General features: G+C 39.9%; 9 protein-coding genes across 9 annotated transcripts; 4 read left to right on the top strand and 5 right to left on the bottom strand.

Moving 5' to 3' along the window:
• Window positions 1-2,332: 2,332 nt before the first annotated feature.
• Window positions 2,333-5,513, top strand: LOC6558563. Its single transcript, XM_043215402.1, has 3 exons — window positions 2,333-2,440; window positions 4,614-4,763; window positions 5,067-5,513. The coding sequence occupies exons 1-3, from the start codon at window positions 2,333-2,335 to the stop codon at window positions 5,400-5,402; spliced, it is 594 nt and encodes a 197-aa protein (XP_043071337.1). The 3' UTR covers window positions 5,403-5,513.
• Window positions 5,514-8,831: 3,318 nt separating this feature from the next.
• Window positions 8,832-9,424, top strand: LOC6558112 (neuropeptide-like 3). Its single transcript, XM_001983360.3, has 2 exons — window positions 8,832-8,871; window positions 8,945-9,424. Exons 1-2 carry the CDS (start codon window positions 8,860-8,862, stop codon window positions 9,188-9,190), a joined length of 258 nt encoding a protein of 85 aa, XP_001983396.1. The 5' UTR covers window positions 8,832-8,859; the 3' UTR covers window positions 9,191-9,424.
• A 184-nt stretch (window positions 9,425-9,608) lies between these two features.
• LOC6557272 (larval cuticle protein F1) lies at window positions 9,609-10,038 on the bottom strand. The gene is made up of 2 exons (XM_001983361.2): window positions 10,027-10,038; window positions 9,609-9,955 (listed from the first exon to the last, which is right to left on the bottom strand). The coding sequence occupies exons 1-2, from the start codon at window positions 10,036-10,038 to the stop codon at window positions 9,623-9,625; spliced, it is 345 nt and encodes a 114-aa protein (XP_001983397.1). The 3' UTR covers window positions 9,609-9,622.
• Window positions 10,039-10,052: 14 nt separating this feature from the next.
• Window positions 10,053-10,978, top strand: LOC6558682 (cuticle protein 16.8). Its single transcript, XM_001983363.3, has 2 exons — window positions 10,053-10,536; window positions 10,597-10,978. Exons 1-2 carry the CDS (start codon window positions 10,525-10,527, stop codon window positions 10,954-10,956), a joined length of 372 nt encoding a protein of 123 aa, XP_001983399.3. The 5' UTR covers window positions 10,053-10,524; the 3' UTR covers window positions 10,957-10,978.
• Window positions 10,979-14,451: 3,473 nt separating this feature from the next.
• LOC122322620 (larval/pupal cuticle protein H1C) lies at window positions 14,452-14,983 on the top strand. Its single transcript, XM_043215565.1, has 2 exons — window positions 14,452-14,465; window positions 14,536-14,983. The coding sequence occupies exons 1-2, from the start codon at window positions 14,454-14,456 to the stop codon at window positions 14,953-14,955; spliced, it is 432 nt and encodes a 143-aa protein (XP_043071500.1). The 5' UTR covers window positions 14,452-14,453; the 3' UTR covers window positions 14,956-14,983.
• Window positions 14,984-15,838: 855 nt separating this feature from the next.
• Window positions 15,839-16,409, bottom strand: LOC6558275. Its single transcript, XM_001983366.2, has 2 exons — window positions 16,398-16,409; window positions 15,839-16,330 (listed from the first exon to the last, which is right to left on the bottom strand). Exons 1-2 carry the CDS (start codon window positions 16,407-16,409, stop codon window positions 15,839-15,841), a joined length of 504 nt encoding a protein of 167 aa, XP_001983402.2.
• Window positions 16,410-17,924: 1,515 nt separating this feature from the next.
• LOC116806491 lies at window positions 17,925-18,327 on the bottom strand. Its single transcript, XM_032743087.1, has 2 exons — window positions 18,235-18,327; window positions 17,925-18,167 (listed from the first exon to the last, which is right to left on the bottom strand). Exons 1-2 carry the CDS (start codon window positions 18,325-18,327, stop codon window positions 17,925-17,927), a joined length of 336 nt encoding a protein of 111 aa, XP_032598978.1.
• A 1,248-nt stretch (window positions 18,328-19,575) lies between these two features.
• On the bottom strand, window positions 19,576-20,138 carry LOC6558851. The gene is made up of 2 exons (XM_032742868.2): window positions 19,884-20,138; window positions 19,576-19,816 (listed from the first exon to the last, which is right to left on the bottom strand). Exons 1-2 carry the CDS (start codon window positions 19,893-19,895, stop codon window positions 19,577-19,579), a joined length of 252 nt encoding a protein of 83 aa, XP_032598759.1. The 5' UTR covers window positions 19,896-20,138; the 3' UTR covers window position 19,576.
• A 1,117-nt stretch (window positions 20,139-21,255) lies between these two features.
• Window positions 21,256-21,698, bottom strand: LOC6557995. The gene is made up of 2 exons (XM_001983369.3): window positions 21,640-21,698; window positions 21,256-21,576 (listed from the first exon to the last, which is right to left on the bottom strand). The coding sequence occupies exons 1-2, from the start codon at window positions 21,649-21,651 to the stop codon at window positions 21,337-21,339; spliced, it is 252 nt and encodes an 83-aa protein (XP_001983405.1). The 5' UTR covers window positions 21,652-21,698; the 3' UTR covers window positions 21,256-21,336.
• Window positions 21,699-21,944: the final 246 nt, after the last annotated feature.

Here is a 21,944-nt window from a genome sequence, read left to right as displayed (position 1 = left end):
GCCCCCATCGGACACAGACAGTTGGCCAGTTGGGCACTTGGCCACTTGGCCGCCAGTTGGCTAGTCAGTTGGACAGTTGACCAGTGTCTGCCACTTGCAACACACCCAACAACAACAGCAGCAACAGCACAACGTCCACAAATAAGTGGCGTCTGGTCTTGCTGTCATTTTTTCCGCAACGCAAAAGTTGACCGTGAAAATGTAATTCGTGTTTCGCACACACGCACCACCAGCCAGCAGCCAACGGCAACCACTGGCAACCACTACGCAATTGTCACTGCCAACAGCACCGGCAACAACAGCAACAACAACCACACCAGAAGTGGCTCAAGTTCAATGCGTGACGATGGTCACTGTCAAAATTGCTTTGCTTGTTTCTTGCGATTCGATGTTTATCAAAGTAAAGATAACTAATTAACTTTCAGGAAAGGCATCTTGTTGGCTGGGTTAGCTGATCACGTAGAACCTCAAAGTCTAAGTAACGGAAAATCCAAAAAGAAAAAGTTGTTCTCGAGATACCCTGGTGAATATATGAAAGATACAATGTATATTTAAAAGATGTAAGATAAATGTAATAATCTGATCTTTAGCAAAATATAAAACTGTACTATTGAGTAACAGTATATAGGTATGTACGACCAGGAAAGATAAGGTATCTATAACTAATTGATAAGCACATCTCCAAAGAAACCGTAGTGATATATGATTTCCGCAAATAAATGGAATTAATTAACAACCGTAGACGTAATTTGATCAAAACAATCTTCCTCGAAACGGTCCACACGTTCCACGTTTTGTTACATTTCATAATAACCGCCGCAAGCGAATGAATGCAAAAGAACTGATTGACATTACTGTAAGCATATTGTAATTTCCTGTTATGCTAATCTCTGCAAAAGAAAGACAATGTCTGCCCACATAGAACATGCAATTGTCTGCCTCTCCCTCTCTCTATATATATATTATCTGTCTCTATCTCACAGTCGCTCTGTGATTGTCTGTCTCCAGACAGGCAACAAGTTCCGCTTTTGTAATAAGTCACAACAGCAACTGTTGGCTGGCAACAATTGTTGCCGCACACAACACAATTCTACAATCTGTGAGCTGCTGTCACCGTTATGACCATTTGTCAGCTACAATCTATATATACATTTTTTTTTTGTTGTTGCTGAGCATGATTAATGAATATTTGCAAAACTGGCGACATATAATTCAGATACATAATCATAGTTAACATTGCGCTCTCTGCCCCTGCCCGAAACGTGGTTCATAACAAAATTCTTTTGGCCATTTCAAAGTGCTTTTTAATAGATTTTTCGTACTCTGTTTTGGTGAGCGCCAGGCAAACTCACGACAATTGTTGTTCAGGTTTCTCAACGAAATTCCTATGCGCCGATATCCGGGCGGGCTCTGTTCGCAAACTGGAGGGTAATGTACGGCTTATGGCCAACCCACATATACACACTGACTCTGACTCTGAGTCTAAGTCTGAAACTGGGGAACCGGGTTCGGGATCGGGTTTGGCACAGTCTTGTGACAGTTCTCGTTAGCTCGCTTGCATAATAATGACTAAACACAACACACAAACAATGCAAAGTTGGCTGTGGATCGTTTAATCTCTCGGATCGTTTAAGTAACCAGTTGAATAGGTAGCCCCGGCTGTTCACCAACTTAATTTTGCTTTTAATTAATATCAAATGGAGCAATTACAAGAGTTAAAAACCCTGCTCTCAGTACACTCCGGCGTCTGTCTGCGCCACCTTTGATAATTTCAAAATCAACTCGAAATGGTCACCGTTTTTCTACTTTGCCTTGTTTATCTTTTTTTCTGCCACACTTAATTGCTTCGAAGGTCGCTGGCGTTTGTGAGAATTGCCGCAAATCAGAAGTTTGCTAGACAACGCAAGAATACGGAAATCAGCTAAATATAGCAAATTAATCCAATCATACGGAAACTATCCTGTTCATAAAATTGATATAAATAAATAAGTGTTAAATTGTATTTGATTGGGTTTTTATATACAAATTATTATGAATGGAATTGATTGTTGTATTTCAAAATGAGAGAATAATATGAGAGATCAAAGACACCCTGCCTATTAAGTTTTAAGGGCATTTATTTGTAATAAGAGAGCTAACGAGTTGGTGTGATTAAGAAACACTCCCTGTATAGTCCAGCATCTACGTAACTATCTATAACTACATATCTTACTGTTTTTATCTGTCATAAACATATGCATTGTAGTTAAGTCTAAACCGATTTTAGCGCTCTCATGCAAATCTATTAAATTTCAGCATTGTTCGGGGCTTGGCCCCCAGTACTTGTTCGAACATGAAAACAGCCGCCCCACAAAAAAACAAATGGGAGCTGTCCTGGTCGTCGGCTGACATAGTTCACTCAGGTGTCAGTCAGTCGGACAGTCGAGCAGCCAAACAGTCGGTTAGTGAGTTATTTGGGCACTCAGTCAGCCGGCGCCTGGTGCGATTTGGCCAAAACTTTTGCAAAAGAGTTTGGAAATTGCGCAAACAACAAACAAAAAATGTGATTTGAGGTTTTTTCTTAGCAGCTGTGCATTTTGGTTCAGTTTTGTGTGTGGGGTGTCCGTTTTTACAGCTTTAAGAAATGATTGCATTTTTTGAGTTCTGTTTCGATATGTAATTGCATTAGCACCCAGCGCATAGCTGGACACCGCTGCGTATACTTAATCTCAGTGGAAGCCAACAGCAGGTGGCAAATTGGCAAAGACTTTTTTGTAATTCTTGTTGCTGTTGTTGCTGCTGCTTCTGTTCTTGTTGTTAAGGTCAAATGTGTCCATCAAATGAGGCAATGACATTTTTGTAGCTGGTCAACGGATGCGAGCAAAGTGTTCATTGCAATAACATTGAAATTGGTCTTTGGTCTTTGGTCAGTTGGCAGAGTGCTTAAGGCAGGCGCCAATATAAACTGCACAACTAACCCAATGAACTACATTGAATGCCTCTTGCAACATATTTTTTTTAGCCAACTTGTATGCAACAAAGCCACTCCATTATTCGTTTAGAGAGAGAGAGAGAGCTTTAGATGCATTGCTTCCTGGTAGAGATAAGAAAACAGCCAATGCATTTATTACAGATTTCGGGTGTGTTACTTTCTGGTCAGGCCAATTGACCAGGGATTAGAGATTGCCAAACAGGCAAACAGGCGAATACCTAAAACGAATTGTTGTGCAAATATTTTTATATTCAATTGCTGGCTGATTTATCTGAAGTAGCTCGCTCGTTTGGAGTCGCTCCAATTGACATTTCGAGTCGAGTCGGCTGCACTTGTCGCATGTCAGTTGCGGCGACATTCTAATGAGCTTCCAGTTCCAGCTGAACACCTTGAATGTCGTCGCACTGCTGTTCATGAACTTTTAGCAGTCAGTGTAGCTCCAGTTTCTTGCCATAAATATCATCGATAAATGCACTTACTATAATACTAAACAAAAACTTAACGATAGCTCGTTTAGGGGCTTACAGATTACAAGAAGTGGCCAGCAGTGGCATTTGCAACATTTTTCACATATCGTAGACAATTCTCAGCCTGCAGTCATTAAGATAACAAGAGTTGCAACTAATTTCCACGGCAGCACAATTAAATTGGCGAGTGTGAATTTCCGTTGCAACTGCCAAAAGCCATCGAAAAAAAAGAAAAAAAAACTATTCACAAAACTGCAAAACCAACAACAATTTTTGGCTGGCTGGTCAAGGTCGTTGCAGGCAAATGTAACACTGGCATAAATTATGCTGGCACTCATGTGTTGCAAGCAACCAACAACAGCAGCAGCAAACAGTTGCTGCCATTAGTAACTGTATACGATGAACTAAAGGCACAAATTGCCGAGTATAAAGAAGAGATTCAGATACAGAGGCAGAGGCAAAGACATGACTAAAACTACTGGCAATTACCAATGGCAACAGTTGCACAGCAACGATAGCAACACAAATAAAGACAATCACTGTAAAGATGCCAAATAAAAAAATTACCTTAAGATGGGCTTGATTGAGACATAGTTGAGGTGTTGGTCATAGTTCACTTTGATTAAATAGACAAAATAAACCGTCAGCTAAGGACAAGACCATGTTTGCATAGGTTAAACCGCGGTGACCAATGGATCAGAAAGTTCACTTGTTAAGAACATAAGTGGCCAAATATAACACTAAATAACACAAAGATTACAAATATATAATAATATGGAGTAGAATATAAAATTTGTTTGTGTATTTAAGTACAGTTAAGTTGAGAATTCTCATTGCTGAGTTGGGCATCATTTATGGTAGATTATTGAGTTTGAAAAACTAAGATACTGCATTTTAAACCAAAAAACCAATATAAAATATATGATATTAAAGAGAAGTAAACTAGAAGATTGATGATTTATAAAATAAAGATAGTATAATTATAATGGGAAATAATTGCCGGTAATCTTTCAGCTTGAGAAATCTTACCGATTTGAAAAAGTGGTTCATATATACAAAATATATGCAATGTTATTCTTATCAATCTTGCATTGTTAGAAATCAGTCAAGGCATAAAATCTTTGATTTGTAGGCTAGTGTAAGTCAAGCAATAATCAAACGCGAAACAATTACAGCGTCTGCTGCAGCTACAACGGCAACTGGAACTGCAACAGCGACTGCGGATGCAGCGTGGCAGCGTTGTTAACGCCGGCAGCGCGGATATGGCAAGGTGGCACTTTGCCGGCGGTGTCGCGACGTTGGTGGTGATGACGATGGTAGTGGTGGTACGGTAATGGTGGTGGAGTGGAAAATCGCGACAAACAATGAGAGCATCTGCAGCTGTTGTTGTGGAGCGGCAGCTGCTGCGGCTGGGGGCAGCAACCAGTGGCAACTGATGCACGACGACAAAGGTATAAAAGCCACTGCATGGTATTATGATGGCATCAGTTGCACGCTGCAAGTCATCGCGCACCACACACACACTCAACCACTCACAAGGATTACTTACTGCCGCAAGAATGCTGAAGCTGGTAAACAGACAGGGTAATCGCAAAAAAAGAACCCCTTTCAACCACTTTCCCTTCTAGTTGGTAACGCTCTCGCTGTGCGCTTTGGCCGCTGCACGTCCTGGCTACCTGCATGGCCACCACCACCACTATCCTGAGTATCCACTATATCCACACCACCACCACGTGGAGCCGCTGCATGTAGCCAAAATAGTGCATTTACCTGCTGCCGTTTCGCATCAGAGTTCAACGGTGGTGCACACCGTGCCGCATCACATAATTAAGCCAGTGGTGCTGCCCACTGTCGTGAAGACTGTGGTGCATCCACCAATTAGCTATCATGCGGCACCCATTATCAAAGCCTATCATCCATATGACCCCTTCCACTATCATCATCATGATTTTCATCTGCACTAAGGCAAACCACTGACTCAACCTGAATGTATTCTTCACCACCTAATCCACTCACCCCCCTCATCTTACGATTGCCTGCTGACTTGCTGTGTATGTATGTGTGTACAAATTGATGTCCAGCTATTTTAAAATCTTTATGAAAAAATGTATATAAGAATTAAATAAATATTATATTTTTATATTTGTGTTACTTTCTTTTTCTCTCTCAATTTGAATTGATAGCATAAAATGAATGGCGCATTTAATTACGTATCCGCCAAGTAATCGATACGCCGAGCGTGGACGGCAATCTGACGGCAATGACGTCAAAACAGCAGTCAGCAGTACAATTAAATGATTACCTATATATTGTCACACTTTTTCCTATCTTCAGCTTATACCCTGGACCCATTGAGAAAGACAATAGAGGGTATCATGAAGTCGTTCATAAGTATGTAACAGAACCTAATCTCAGAGACTGTAAGAGCTAGAAAAGTGCTCATATATCAAGATCAAGTCTATTATCGAAAACTACAGCCGTTTCGCAAATATTATTAAAATCCGATAGCATACAGGTCACAGTAATTAAGATATATCCTTCTTATTTCGAAGGACATATATCTCGGCATAACTTTGATAAACAGAAACACAGTTTTTAAAGCGTTGATTTGAAAGACGTGTTCGCCTTGTAATCGGCAACTACTTGAATGCAGGGTATCTCCTAGTCCAGTTGTCGCGAATGGAGCATTCTTTCTTGTTGCCTTGGCAAAAAGCAACAATTGAACCGATTTCATTTCAGCCTATAACTCATTTCCCTAGGCTGGCGCTAATTCCAGCAACTGCAATGGATGCGCTGCGTGCAAATTAGAGATGAGCGCTTCTTCTATTATTTTTCAAAATAATACAAATGTAAAGCATAAGTTTATAGAGAATATAAGAATATGAGAATAGATTAATAAAGTATTTTGGTACTCCAAAATAAAACTACAGAATATTAACTCGCTCTTTTAGTATGACATGCTCTAAATGTACAAAAGACATTTTGAAGCACCTCCACAAACACGACATGCGCTCATCTCTGTCAACTGTGGGAAGCTGTAACTTTGCCAAAGCCTAAGCGACCAGGCAGGTGACATAATTAGCATGTAATCAACTTGGTATCATACGACACCAGTGGCAGACAGCATAAACTGAATAGGTGGTTGGTGTTGGAGTTGGTTCGTTTATTGGATTGCTTCCCATACTTATGAAAGCGTTGCAGACACACGTGCAGGCAACGTGTCAGCTACATGTATGTGCGACTCTGAGTATGTGTGTGTGTGCAAATATGAGTGAGTGTGTGTGGCAACAAATGCATTTTCTGTGTTATGCAAATGAGATACATTAGCAAAACGAGTGCAGAGTGCCACAAATGGTGCTAAAGATGGAAAGATACACACTCCCACACATGTATGCATAAATATAGATAGTTATGTGTAGATGTCGTTCTTGGAAAAGTCAGAGATTAAGACTTTTCATTTACCTTACGAAACACTGACCAATTTGTTGTGTTGATGCTCTCTCCTTTATGCACAAAATCAAGTTCAAATCTCTTTTGAAATTTACACAACTGTTTGCATAAGCAGCACAAATTGTATGCAAATCGCATGGCCATTATTCAGAGCCAAATGCGAGCAACTACAAGTAATGAAGTATTTTTATATTCATCTAATGGCAACCTGTCCGCCCCATAAGTCCAAGTAAACCATTACTGTTTAGTCAAATTACTCTCCAATTAGTTAATATGACTTAATGAAGCTCTAAGTATTTTCTCTAGTGTGGGAATAACTGCTGCTTAAGCGCTTAGCTCTAAGCATTAATCCGCTTATTATTTCCATGCTTAGCCAATTAAAATCGAATCAAATGTAGAACTCAAACCAGAATTGTTTACTGACCACAAAAAAGTTTGTGAAAGGAACAAACGCGCAGTCAAGGGAAAGAATCAAAACAAAGGCATCGGATTTGAACTTAAATACCCTATTTAAATGGAATTAAGTTGCAGTCGAGTGGAGTACTTACATATATTATTGAAGAGCCTCATCCAATCAAATCTGAAAGCTGCCATCTCAGATACTTGAAGAGCTGTGGAGATGAAACTAAGGCCCAAAAATATAAAAGAAAGTTTAATTTTATTATTAATATATGTTAATATTTATATTATATATGTTCTTTATTGTTCGGTGACCTCTTTTTATTATTGAAATATGTTTTTTGTTGCCTCCAGGTCAACACGTGTATATAATAAGTAGTTATCTATACATAAGTTGATATATTGCATTAAGTCAAAAGTAACTATTTTAACGCTACTAAGAATGTCAACCGGGAGAGTAATCATTTGTGTTAAATGCGTTATTAATAAAATTATAATATAAAATTTGATATGAAATACAGCACTACTTTTATAATTGCTCCCTTTTGGATTGCTTCATTATTTCCAACTGTGACTATGACGCTTTTGAAGCTTCTGTAGGAAAGCGAATTGGATGATGTGCAACTGTTTGAATATTACACAAGACAATCTCAAAACAATTGGCTAACAAAACTGTCCACATTAATCAAGCATTGCCAACAGCTTTAGTTTAATTTATGCAAGCCAAAAGTGCAAAGAGCAGACAACAAACACACACACACTCACACACACATCTACACACAAAGTCTTTCTTTAGCCATATAATTAAGAGTGGAGCACTTTGGTGTTGTATCGTTTATCTGTTGATTTGCTTTCCTATGGTCAGCTGCACAGCGTTGAACTGAGGTGCGGAACGCATGCAACACAATGTCAAGCATACGCCGCGTTGCACGAGTGGGATCGAACTCGAGCATTATAGGTTATAGGCATGTCCATAACCTGTTAACGCTGTTGACGTCTTAACGTATCAATGCGAGTAGTCAAGCACAACTGGCCGTTCAGAACTGGAACGTACACTGAGAAAAAGTGCTTTCATTCTGAGCCAACAAATATTCAGCATGCCAGTATAAAATAAATAATTCCATTAGATTCTTATGAAGCCTGGAAGTCATAGTTAGAGCCTCCGAATAATCAGATTTAGTAATTATGTTGTATATATAGTATATAAAAGATTTCATGCTAAGTTGAAATAGTATTTCACTGAGCAAGTTCTTTGTATCCTGATATTTTTTTTGAGTGCATGTAAGTTGAGAACGAGAACCTGGCCCCGGAAGGGTTTTCTAAGTCAACGAATGCATCAAGTATCGCGTGTGCCTCTTGTATATAGTATGTGTGAGTTGTGGTGTGTTGTTTTGTGTTTGTTGCCAGGCCAAATGGGGTTGTAGAGCGCAGAGGCGTTGACACACACAGGCACAGGCGCAACAAATATGCACTCGGCTGATGCACTGCAATCATTGCGACTGATTTTGTATAAATAGGCAAGTGTTGAATGCATTTTTATGTCAAATCGTTGCCAACTATCAACACAACAAAATGTTCAAGCTGGTAAGTTAATAAGTTACTCGTTCTAAATAAATCACAAGCCGTATCTAATTGCATCCAATCCGTCCACATCCAGTGCGTATTCGTTGCTCTGTTCTGCCTGGTGGCTGCTGCACCCGCTCCGGCACCAGCTCCCGTACCTGCTCCGGCGCCCTCTCCTAGCCTGTGGGGACCCAGCGTTGTCGGACCTGCCCTCTGGGGTCCAGCAGTTGCAGGACCTATCATTGCCCCAGGTGTTGTGCATGTTGTGCCTGGCGCTGTTTCTCACGTGTCCGTCAGTCAGCTGCATCCCTCGCCTGTGATTGTCAAGAGCGTGTGGTAATAGTTGACCAACAATTTGCAGCATCAACACAAATACACACACACTCACACTCAAATGCCGCCAACCGCTTAATCCCTCTTGACATTGTATTCACCCTGCTGAAATTTCACGTGCCCTGTTTATTGAAAGAACAGCAACAACCACAAAAAAATACTCAAAAAAAAATTGTAGATTATTCAAATAATTGTATGCAATAAAATACCCATTACAGAATAATTCCTATAGCGAGCGAAATTAACGACTTTTTACTGCATGCCTGAAAGTATGCTTTAATTTTTCAAGTGAATGCGTATAAGACCTTTGTATAAGAGAACAACTTTAATGTTATGGCCTTTCAAAACACACAATTCTTAATGAAACGAAAAAAGTTTATTTAAACAAAAAAATTATAAATTTCTTATCACAATCAATTGCCAATATCCAAATCTCAACTTAATGGTGCAGAGAGTAGGCCAAAGGAGCAGCGTGGACAGCATGAACAACTGGTGCAGCATGGACAGCATGGACAACTGGAGCATGGTGGAGGACAGGAGCAGCATGGACAGCAACGGCAGGTGCGGCATGAATGGTTGTCTTCAGAACGGGAGCGACGACATGCTGGATGACTGGTTTACTGTGCACCTGGGTGATGCTCTGGTGGGAGACAGCCGAGGGTACACTGTGGACAACGGTGCCCACCTTAGCCAGAACAGGTTCATGGACCACAGAATGGGTCTCAATCAGACCAGCGCTGGCGGAGGCAATGAGCAGAGCAATAACAGCGACCTGTAGTAAATGTAGTAGAAGGATATTAAATAGATGCCCAGAGATATTTCCTTAGCTCAATTTTAACTTACGAATTTGAACATTTTGATTTTGTGTTTGCAAGTTGGACTCGAGTCGAAGACTGATGATGTTTTGTAAGTCTGCAGTTGGGTTTATATAGAACGAGCAACGTGGACAGCCAGAAACAGAAAATGGGGAAGTTATCAAAGACACACAAAAATGACCAACAACCAGAAAAAACAAAATAATAACCTTCACGACGACTCAGCATAACCCCAAACCAAAGCAAACCGAAGTTCAGGCCCGAAGTCAACTTGTTTGAATTCAATCGTGATGTCTGCCATTATTTCCGACTACTGCAGCTCTCGACGCAAACTCAATCAAAAACATAAAACGCAGGCGCGGCTGCTGCTGCCGTCTTATCAAAGTCTGATTCAAGGTGGACGACCTGATATCGCCTACATTGAACCCTCAGACCAGCCAGCTGCTATAAAAGCATTTCGCGCAGAATCCAACAGCATCAGTTAACAACGTCAGCTTCTACGCAAAACAACAAAATCAATCTCAACATGTTCAAATTCGTAAGTTAACTTTGAGCATAATTCTCTCATGATATTAATTATCCTTTATCTATACAACAGGTCGCTATTGTTGCTCTGCTGTTTGCCTCCGCCAGCGCTGGTCTGATTGAGACCCATTCTGTGATTCATGAGCCCGTTCTGGCCAAAGTGGGCACCGTTGTGCACAGTGCACCCTCGGCTGTCTCCCACCAGAGCATCACCCAGGTGCACAGTAAACCAGTCATCCAGCATGTCGTCGCTCCCGTTCTGAAGACAACCATTCATGCCGCACCTGCCGTTGCTGTCCATGCTGCTCCTGTCCTCCACCATGCTCCAGTTGTCCATGCTGTCCATGCTGCTCCAGTTGTCCATGCTGTCCACGCTGCTCCAGTTGTTCATGCTGTCCATGCTGCTCCTTTGGCCTACTCTCTGCATCATTAGAATTGAAATTAACTTATTTTGTTTAACACATACAAATAAAATATAAAAGTATTATTGAACTATACATTTTTGATTTTATAAATTGAGTGGAAGCGAAGTATTTGGAATAAGGATTAAATATTTGCTTTTATAAAAAATGTCTAAGTTATGAAAGGAGCAAAGAGCTGAATAGAGATTTAGGAAAAGCAGAAAACTTCTTAAATGCCTTTTCAATTGAGATAACTGGAGCTAACTCAAAAGTAATATTTACTACTAATGATGAGAAAATAATAATTAATAATAATAAAGTTAACAATATAATTTTAAATAACTTCAACATTTATTATTACAATAAAAAACCAACAAAAATCAACAACAATGCAGAGCTAACAGTACTCTTCAACTTAAGCTAACTGACGACTCGTAAATGTGGCTTAAATGGGACGCATGCCAAGTTTGTAATATGGCCAACATAGTGCCATTGTGATGGCAGCTGTTACAGTGTGCTAGCTGAACCAATGGGCAAACTGCATTATAAGAGCTAACCACAGCTTGTGCATCCAGCTGAACCGACGATAAACACTCTCCAGTTGTTGCATATGCCACAAGCCAGCCAACTAGCGCCAAGGAGTACAGCAACTGAATAAGAAAAGAAATTTAAGCTTCCATTAAAAAGTATACAGGTAATATTGTATAGGATCTTACCGCTCTATGCATATTGTGTTGGACAGTTGAATTGGATTTAGTCTTAGTTTGAATTGCCAGCTAGGGAACTCCAGTAAGAACTCATAACATTTTGAGGCCTAAGACGCATTTATATAGCAAATGCGAAAAATTGACAAATTGATTGGTGTGTGCCAAATTATTGAGCAAATTGTTGACAAATTATTAGATGACAATAAAAACCATTTTGTCAATTCGTTGCGCTGGATTAACTGAAGGTCTTAAGAGGTGACAGTTAGGCAAATTGTATGGTCAACATACAGGTTTCGTTGCCAGTCAAAGAAATTCGCTGTGAATAAGGGTTAAAGACATTAGCAACAAATTAAAACATGCTTCAAGTATTCTTTATGTCAAGATTACATAGAATCAACTACAATCATACATACTTATCACATTCAATGGGTACGCTGAACAAATGTAGGCCACAGGATGACCACCTGCTAAGGCTGACCAACCACTTAGCCCATCTTCTAGTGGCTACTTGAGCTGTATGCGAAACCTGATCAAAACCTTCACACAAACTCGAGGCAGGCAGCAGAAGACAACTTCAACCACAGTTAAAACAACAGCAGTTAGGATTTACAACCCATAAAAGGCAGCGCTGAAGATTGACGATTTTATTTTTTAGAGTATTCGGCGTATTTCATTTTCGAAAACTTTACTTCAGAGATGTTTATCTTAAGTACGTTTAACTGTCACGGCGCGCAGCCAGTCAAAAGCCAAAACACAAAAAGAAAAATACAAAATAAGAAATACAGATCTTGTCAACAAAAAAAAATATAAAAATAAATAGTGGGTTAAGTACGCGTGGGGCTTGTCGTCCGGGCCATGGTTTAACCTTGACATAGGGCCTGCCTCAGACACAGTGCCCCTTAAGTAGGCACTTAACGGCGGCAGCTGCACTTGGGTAGGGTTTAATGGCTCCTACAACCAATAACCAACAACCAACAACCAACAGCATACGCGGCGTCTGGTCTGGACTGATTTGCTTTTGGCCATGAATCACAATTGAAAGACAGCAACAACAACAACAATGCTCCCGTCAACTGGATCTTTGTCCAACTCGAAGCCGCTGTTGATGTTGCAATTTTAGCTTTAATTTGAATGCAGCAGTTCCAACTGCAATGTGTATAATTTATTACGTATTGTCTGTGTCTGCAACACCCCTCCCCGCCCCTCTTTATGAATAAAAGGCAATGCGTGCACATACATCATTCAGGTGTGTTCTGGAAATTAATGAGTTGGGTCAGTTCCACAAAAATAACTGGGTCATGTTGTAGATAAGATAACTAAATTCATGGTGTTTCAAAGTGGATTTCTTCAGCTTAAGTTGAAGCATTTTATTCACCTAAAGTGACTTAAACATGCTGCATAGCAGTTTCTATGAGTTCCCGAATAATATTATTAGTTAGCTTGTATATATGTAGATGTGACCTTTAAAAAGCTTAACCCGGAACCTTGTGTGTGAAGTTGTGTTAATGACTCTATCACTTAGACAAATCATGTATTGTGTTGGGCATGGCTTTGTATGCTATATTTTTTGCAGTTCTTTCAGTTAGGCTTATGAGACGATTAAAACTGCTAAGCTTACACAAGAAACTCGATTTCTTAATATTGAATAACTGTGCCCAAAAACAAAAACAAAATTTACTTCTCTATCGGATCGTACCAATTCTGTTGTCTTATAATCATTATTATGACGATTACTGTTCTCATTAAATTCCTAATGACATTTAATACTCGCATTGTTGTTGCTATAACATGTTGCCGCTTAATATTAACTCTGGTTACAATTGATTTCGTAAAAGGCTCGTCAAAGGCTCGCAGATGGGTTTTTTTTTTATTTCTAATAGCACATACGTTACAGCTCTTTCATTAAGGCTTATAAAATTGTTTCACAAGACAGCCGTCATCCGTTAGTTGTGTAATTGCTTTTGGCTATAGAAAATATATATGTTTTTTGATGCTTGCATCACATTTGTTTCATTGTGCTTGCAACCCAAATGTGGCCCACATACATGATTGCGCAAAATGCCCGACTTTTGAGTATCTCAAAGTAAGGGCATCTTTTTTCTCTTCTTCCTAAAGAATGTCGTATTGATTAAAGGGCGCCAACATCAGCAACAAGTCACATAACTCAATCATGGATGTTGCACAGACACAAACACACACACACACACACACACTCAGTATCCACTCAGAGGAGACAATATGATACGCAGGGAAAATGCCAACGGGCAAAGAAAGATAGAAAGATGGATGGCAACTTAATTAGGTGAATGCAGCAAGATGTAGTGAATGCAAAATGCCACCAAAGATGGCATTGCTAACCAAGATAAGGACGCAAATGACAGGATAACGCAGAACCGCCCACACAAGCTACTCACATTCTACGTAAGCAAAATCCGCAGCTAAGGCCAATTACGGCTTACGGATTGTTGATTGAATCGATTGGCAGTGGGTGCGCAACAGCAGCAACAAAAATAGTGATAAAGCAAAATAAGTAAGTACTTAGCTTCCTATTACACACACACACAAACACACACACACAGCCAAAAGAGCTTTACAATGGCAGACCTAGGTCAGTTAATGAACTTACCAATTGAAGTTTGTTAAGGCTTAGAAGCCAGAAACCGGTTAACGGCTCAAGTTCAAGCAAATAACCAGAATTGAAATTACCAAACCTGAAAAAAGACAACTAACAACTGTCCAGCTATGTATAAAAGCAGTCGATCATTGCCCCAAACATCAGCAGTTGCAATCGACTCACAAATCAACCAAAAACCCAAACAAAAATGTTCAAATTTGTAAGTGCAGCAAATCTCAAATAACAACCCACAAATCACAAACTGAATAACTACAACTGAATCCTTACAGATCGCTTTCTTTGCCTGCGTCGCTGTTGCCTCCGCTGCTCCAGGACTCTTGGCCGCCACGCACTCGATTGTTCAGCCCGCTGTGCTGACGAAGACCGCCTATGTGGACACCAGTGCATCCTCGGCCATCACGCATCAGAGCAATGTGAATCTGGTGCGCAAGGTTCCAGTGGTTCACACCTATGCTGCTGCTCCCGTTGTCCATGCCGCTCCCGTTGTTCATGCCGCTCCCGTTCTACATGCCGCTCCAATTGTGAGCACCTATGCTGCTGCCCCGGTGGTTCATGCTGCGCCAGTGGTGCACTCTGTCCCAGTGGTCCATGCTGCTCCAGTTGTGCACTCGTTGCCTGTGGTGCACGCGGCTCCTTTGGTCAAGACTCTTGTCAGCGCTCCAGTTGCCTACTCCGCCTACCACAAGTAAAATGCTGAATGCGAATATTTGAGCCATATACGAATGAATAAAACACATACAAATTATTTGTTATATGAAATTTCTTTCTATTCGAATCCTTTACAAATAATCTATGGGTAAATTAATGAAAGCACTCAACAAACAATATCTGCATTTATAGTTATATACATAAGCAGGCAGCGTTAATGTCAAAGCAGCTTATAACACCGCAGCAACAGCAGTTTGCTTGCAACAATATTAATAAATATTAATATATATTTGTAAGCATTTTACTGGTATTTGTTATAAAATGCTTATAAAATTGAATGAATAGAAATGTGACAGAAAATTTACATAAATGAGAACTAGAAGCGTATCTAGGGCTATTAAATACAATCATTTACATTTTGCACCTTTTGCTATCAGTGTTCGAGATGTAATGAATAGAAAACATGGCAAAAAATGTGCACATAATAAATTGAATGAGGTACAAATAGAATTTCTGGGAAAAACATTCAATGGCAGTGCATGGCAAATAAACAGAAAACTAATAAATGGAATAAGGTGAAATAACTCGGATTAAAACACGTGAAATGGAATATTCATTTAAATAGGTAGTTAATTATAATAATTGACTAAGCAGAATATGTATCGAAAGATCAGTAAATTGTCAATTAAGAAACTAAAGCATGCTAAAAAAAATCAAGAAAATATTTAAATACATACTTTAAAAATCGATAACTGGAATTCATTTGGCGAGAAACTATTATATAAATCTCCTTTGAGCTATTTTAGTTAAAATAATCCATATCCTTAGAGATTCAATAATAAAATGATGAGTTATTTAGATTCGATCAACAATAATCATTTATTCAAATAGTCAACAATCCGTTAAAAGCAATAAACAAGCTTTCTAATGATGGTAAACGTGGGAAATTGGGGCAACGGCAACATGTTTCACCACTGGCACCACTGGAGCAACCACTGGGGTGATGATGGTCTTCTGGTGGTGCACCTGTGTGTGGCTCTGGTGGGACACGGTATGGGGCAGAGTCTTCACAACGGATACGGCTGGTGCCACATAGGTCTGGTGGTGAACAACGGGTGCCACATGCTTGACGACGGGCACAACTGGAGCCACATAGGTCTGGTGGTGGACAACGGGAGCCACATGCTTCACAACCGGCACAACGGGAGCCACATGAGTAACCACAGGAGCAACATGCTTAATCACAGGTGTGATGACAGCATGGCTGTGGACCTGCGTGAAGCTTTGATGGGAAGTGGCAACCGGAGCACTGTGCACCACATGACCCACCTTGGCAACTACGGGTGCAGCGACAACATGCTGCTCAACGAAACCAGGCGCAGCGGCGGCAATAGTAGCCAGGGCACAGATGGCAATCTATGAATGGAATCAGAAATTAGAAGATTTCTTCTAGGAGTTCTCCTTGCCAACTCCGGATACTTACGAAACGGAACATTTTTGGAAGTTTGGTTTTAGATTTGCTACTCGAATTGAAGCTGACGAGTGACTGTTGCTGTTGGAGCACCTGATGCGGCATTTTATATAGCAAAAATGTTTGCCAAAGTGTCCTTCAAGCATACTCAAACAATTGCAGTCAAACAATTGAACAAACACAAGACCAAAACAAATTTGCAATAATAAAACAAACCTGTTTACTTTTAGCGGGGTCAACATTGAACTTGAACTGGCTAATAGATAACTGGGGAGACTCTGGTTACAGACATCAAGTGAATTTTTTGCAGGCCTCAAGATTAGTGGATAGCGTGTCGCCATTAATAATCAATGGAATACATTATCAAAAGGAAGTATAAATTACCTATCAAACTTCAAGGGTTTTGCATTCAACAATATACAAGTAAAAAATTTTCTATAATAACAGGGCCTATAAATATACTTTCAATAACTCGAAAACATTACTTGCAATATCACAAAGTATTATGCCATACTTTTGGTCGTTTTTTGGCGCTTTTTCGTGTTGATTGCTGTTCCAATTCTTAGTTCAGCAGCTATACCAAAATTTTCTCCAACTGTTTTATGAAAAAAGCAAATAATATTAAATGATGTCACCAAAGATATTTACAAGCATCGAGCATAACTCTAAGTGATACAACAATCGGTCAAAACAGGGCACATAATGACAGCCTTCGTCACGGTTCAGTTTGGAAAACAGGCCAAAGACTTGGGGCAAGTCTGGAGTCGCCGAAGGCCGTAACATTGGCTAACACATTGTGAAAAATATGTCAAGATGAAATGCACATTTATTTCATAAAAAAATAAAATCGTCATACAGACAAGAAGAGAGACTCACCTCTACTTTGAGACTCGTAGTCTCACACAGAAATATATAAGAGTCAGTGGATTCCTTCGGGGTAGGTCAGTTAGCACCAGCAGTCCCAGAAGCAGCAACAGTTGACCAGGCAAGACTATCTTATGATAAAGACACTAAAATTTGAGAAAATATTTCAAAAGTTGAAAAGTTGTGCTATCTGTCCGTCTGTATCAAATGAACATTTGGAATATAAACTTGTCTATGCCCTCATAAGACGTGTTTAATTTGATATGGTGCGTCCACAAGAGGATAGTAGATCGATGACATCGATAATTTGCATATCGATAGAACCACATATCTACCACAAATAAAAATCGGCAATGCCCATATCTTAGACAGTTTTTGACCAGGATTCACAAAATTTTGAAGGTATATTACCGATAACTCCCTTAAGAATCTATAAAGAAAATTAACATCTACTTCTGCCCCTAAAACCAATATACGAATAAGCGATGCAACTATATATCTCTCATAATTTGAAAGCTAAGGACACCAAATTTTAATGGCGCCGTAAAACAATCTTTTATTTTAGAGGTGTCTTCGAGCAACCCTTAATTAAATATTTTAATAAAAATATAGTCAGTTATTTAAATTCGTTCAACAATTATCATTTTTATTCCAATAGTCAACAATACATTAAAATCAGTAGAATGGATACTTATGGTAGACGTGAGCAACTGGGGCAACTGCAACATGTTTCACCACCGGAGTGATGACGGTCTTATGGTGCACAACGGGAACCACATGCTTCACGACAACTGGAGCCACATAGGTATGGTGATGCACGACAGGAACCACCTGCTTCACAACAATGGGCGCCGACACATATTGTGGCACGTAACCAGGCGCAGCGGCAGCAATAGTAGCCAGGGCGAAGATGACAATCTGTGAATGAAACCAAGAATTAAATGAGTTCTTCGAGGAGTTCTCCTTGCCAACTCCAGCTACTTACAATTCGGAACATTTTTGGAAGTTTGGTTTTAGATTTGCTACTCGGATTAAAGCTGACGAGTGACTGTTGCTGTTGGAACACCAGAAGCGGCATTTTATATAGCAAGAGTGTGCCACAAGCAAACATAAGCACGCGCGGCCAAATAATTAAACTAACACAAACTATTGATCGATGCTTTGAAGTCAATTAACTATTTTGCTTTTGTATATCGCTATAACATAATTGTGCCCGTTGGTGGCGAATGAGCATAAAATCAAACAGTGGCTTCCTCAAACCATTCGGTGAGCCGGACGTGATTTTCATACACAATCGAAGTTGTAATACAAAGTTAATAAATGCTGCAAGCGGTACAAGCAACCTACACTTAAAAACATTGATGGATAGATTCACAAATTCGTAAAAATTATAAATAGAAGCATTTCTCGGCGTCACAGATTATGGTTGTAAAGCATAACAATCTCATCAACAAGAATGATAACCAAGCTGTTTTAGCACATTTCTTGTTGTACGTCGGTATCACACACAAACACACACAGAATTAATTATAACAGGTTGGGTGTAAGAGTAGCTGGCCATTTTAGCCAATTTTACAACTGTGCGTCAGTCTGCAGACGATTACAACCCATCAGACATCATCATCACATAAGTCTCACTGAATCATTTTGGCAACAAGCTATTACATTTCCAATCACGCAAACGCCCGATTTTTAGGATATCAAGTGTACATCGGAAGTCGGCTATTGGACGTCGGTAAAATTAACTCGCATCTGGAACTAGTGCTCAGCTCACTAATGGGATGCAGTTCCAGATTATAGGACGCATGCTCGTTCACAGCATGGAGAGGGGGAGCAGAGGACAGCTTCCAAGAGGGAAGCATATGGAAGTGTTTTTAGAAAGATATCCAGACTTGAGAATCTGGATAGTGCTATGACAAAACCATCTCCTGTCCACCAAAATGTATCTAAACCTAACCGTCTGACAAAATGGTTGACAATTCTGTCGAATCCTTGATAGACACTTCGCTATGGCATAGGAAAAAAGTAAAAAACTAATAATTCGAACATAGAATAGCGCAGTTTAAAACACATGAAATTAAATATGCTTTTTAACAAGAAGTATACCGAAAGTTGGTCATTAGATACCAACTTAAAAGAAAAATCTATAAATTTAATTAGGTAGACAGTGACCTTAAACAGAGCTTAAGCCGTTAAGAGTGGTGTCCTTGACACATGCTATAGTTATATGGTTCTTAAATTTTACAGATTCAAGAAAAATATACACAATTATTTTGGTTCGATTGACAATTATCATTTTTATTCAAATAATCAGAAATCCGTTAAAATTAGTAGAATGGATGCTTATGGTAGACGTGAGCAACAGGGGCAACTGCAACATGTTTCACCACCGGAGTGATGACGGTCTTATGGTGCACAACGGGAACCACATGCTTCACGACAACTGGAGCCACATAGGCATGGTGCACGACGGGTACCACCTGCTTCACAACAACGGGTGCAGCCACATATTGTGGCACGTAACCAGGCGCAGCAGCAGCAATAGTAGCCAGGGCGAAGATGACAATCTATGAATGGAATTAAAAATTAAATGAGTTCTTCGAGGAATTCTCCTTGTCAACTCCAGCTACTTACAATTCGGAACATTTTTGGAAGTTTGGTTTTAGATTTGCTACTCGGATTAAAGCTGATGAGCGACTGTTGCTGTTAGAGCACCTCAAGTGCCATTTTATAGTAAAAATGTTTGCCAAAGTGGCCCCCAAGTAAACAGACCCAACGCAAATTTGCAAAGAACTCGTTTGTTTTTTCTTTTTGCTCATCTCTTTCTGCAGTGTTGATTGGCATAGCCAAATCATGCTAAAGATCGGCACGTGCCAACATGTTGGTATGTCGCACCAAAAAAATCACATAAGCATAATTTTGCCCGTTGGTGTTAAATTAATAAATATTGGAAAATGTTGCTATAAAACAATAGCATCATCAAAAAAGGCCTGAAGATTAGTTGTCAGCATATCGGAATTAAAAATCGACAGAAGATATGAAGAAGCGGAAGTAAGAATTTGCAACGTAATTGGAATTTATTCGACTTTTTGCTGCAGACAGGACATATGTCAGTTATTGGATTGGATAACTTTATCAATTGGCCATACAAAACTTTTTTGTCTATTAAATTTTCTAAGATAAACGCTTATTCTCGTTGTATACCTTTAATTGTCTACGACAATCAGTCAAAAACAACCTTCACTGGGGCTCAATTTGAAAAACTGCCCAACTCTGGAGGTGTTGAAGGTCTCAACGTAAGCTTACAGACTGAAAAAGTCAAGATGAAATGCAATTTATTTAAAAAAAAAACATGAAAGAGAGAGACAGAGAGACACAGATATAGCCGTAAATAGAGACGGAGAGAGTGCGATAGGCAGAGAGACCGCAACTTTGAGAGACGTTATCCCACTCAAGAGCAAGTATAAAAAAGCCAGTGGATTCTTTTTGAGCAGCTCAGTCGCTAGCCAGCAGCCCTTAGAGCGAGATCAACCAATAATTAATAGAATAAGATTAGCGAACATTCGAAAAGAAACAAAAAACATTTCCAATTTTAGTTATGCGTTATTGCCGACAGACGGTAGTCAGTTCTCCGAGTCCGAACCGATTTCCGGCAATATTTCCAGAAATGCAGTCTCAAAATAAATGTGATTCGTTCTATTGCCTCTTTGTTGATTCTCAAAGTCCAAGCTTGTCCGCTGCTTGTACCGCTTCCCACTCCTCTGTCGGTAGAGATTGCAGCCAATGTTTGAACCGGCAAGCAAAGGATTTTTATATTCAGCACGCCACATCTGATTCGACCTCTCGTGCACATCCAAAGCGGACTCCTCCATGGCAGACTCGGAGTTTATTAGCAACTTGAGCATGGAACCAGTTGTTGCCACACGCAAATAGCATCGTTCGCCATCGTAGGAAGACCTAATCGATATATACTTGTATGATATGTTTGTATCTGACAGAAAGCAGCTGACAATTCAATTTTGATTTTTATTTGTATGTATATATGTACAATGACACAGCCTAACTAAATGACAATTAACTATACAGACTAGGGCACATAAACAGGTCTCGGCTGGAATAGATCATGACTATCCTGGTCGGGCATTGTGTGAAATGTGCGATTTAGATTAGTGGGCTCCACATAGCCCAGGGCACGACCCATGGGCGCAATGACAAATCGTGTGTGGGTCTGCGAGGAGCCCTGATAGGAGACAACCGAAGGTGCCGAATCAATCAGGAGCAGCGGTGCCGACTTCGCCAGCGCCAAAGCAAATAGTCCCAAAAACAACTAAGATTAGAATTCCATAAATATATTGCAATATAACATTTATTGACGTGGGCACAAGCTCACCAAAATCCGCATAGTCGTGTCTAGAAGAAATGGTGGGCGGGCGGCTTGTTTTCCAGCCACAAAACGAACCGAGTGGCAAAGTCAAACTGAACGCCAGTGTGAATTGCTGTGCCATGAAATCACAGAAAAGCAATTGCTGTGAACAACACTGGCTTAGTCATTGAACACCAAAAGGGTGCAATGACAAATGTGCTTGGAGAGACGACGCCTCTGATGTCTGTCTGCTTTATCTTGCAATTGTGGGAGTGTCCCAACTTGGACGCTTTACGTAAAGAAATAAACACGAAAATGTATAAATAAATACG

Source organism: Drosophila grimshawi, unplaced genomic scaffold (genome assembly GCF_018153295.1).
Source record: "Drosophila grimshawi isolate 15287-2541.00 unplaced genomic scaffold, ASM1815329v1 contig_44, whole genome shotgun sequence".
Taxonomy (NCBI): Eukaryota; Metazoa; Arthropoda; class Insecta; order Diptera; family Drosophilidae; genus Drosophila; species Drosophila grimshawi.
Note: the sequence above shows the minus strand (reverse complement) of the source record. Positions and strands in the feature narration are given on the sequence as shown.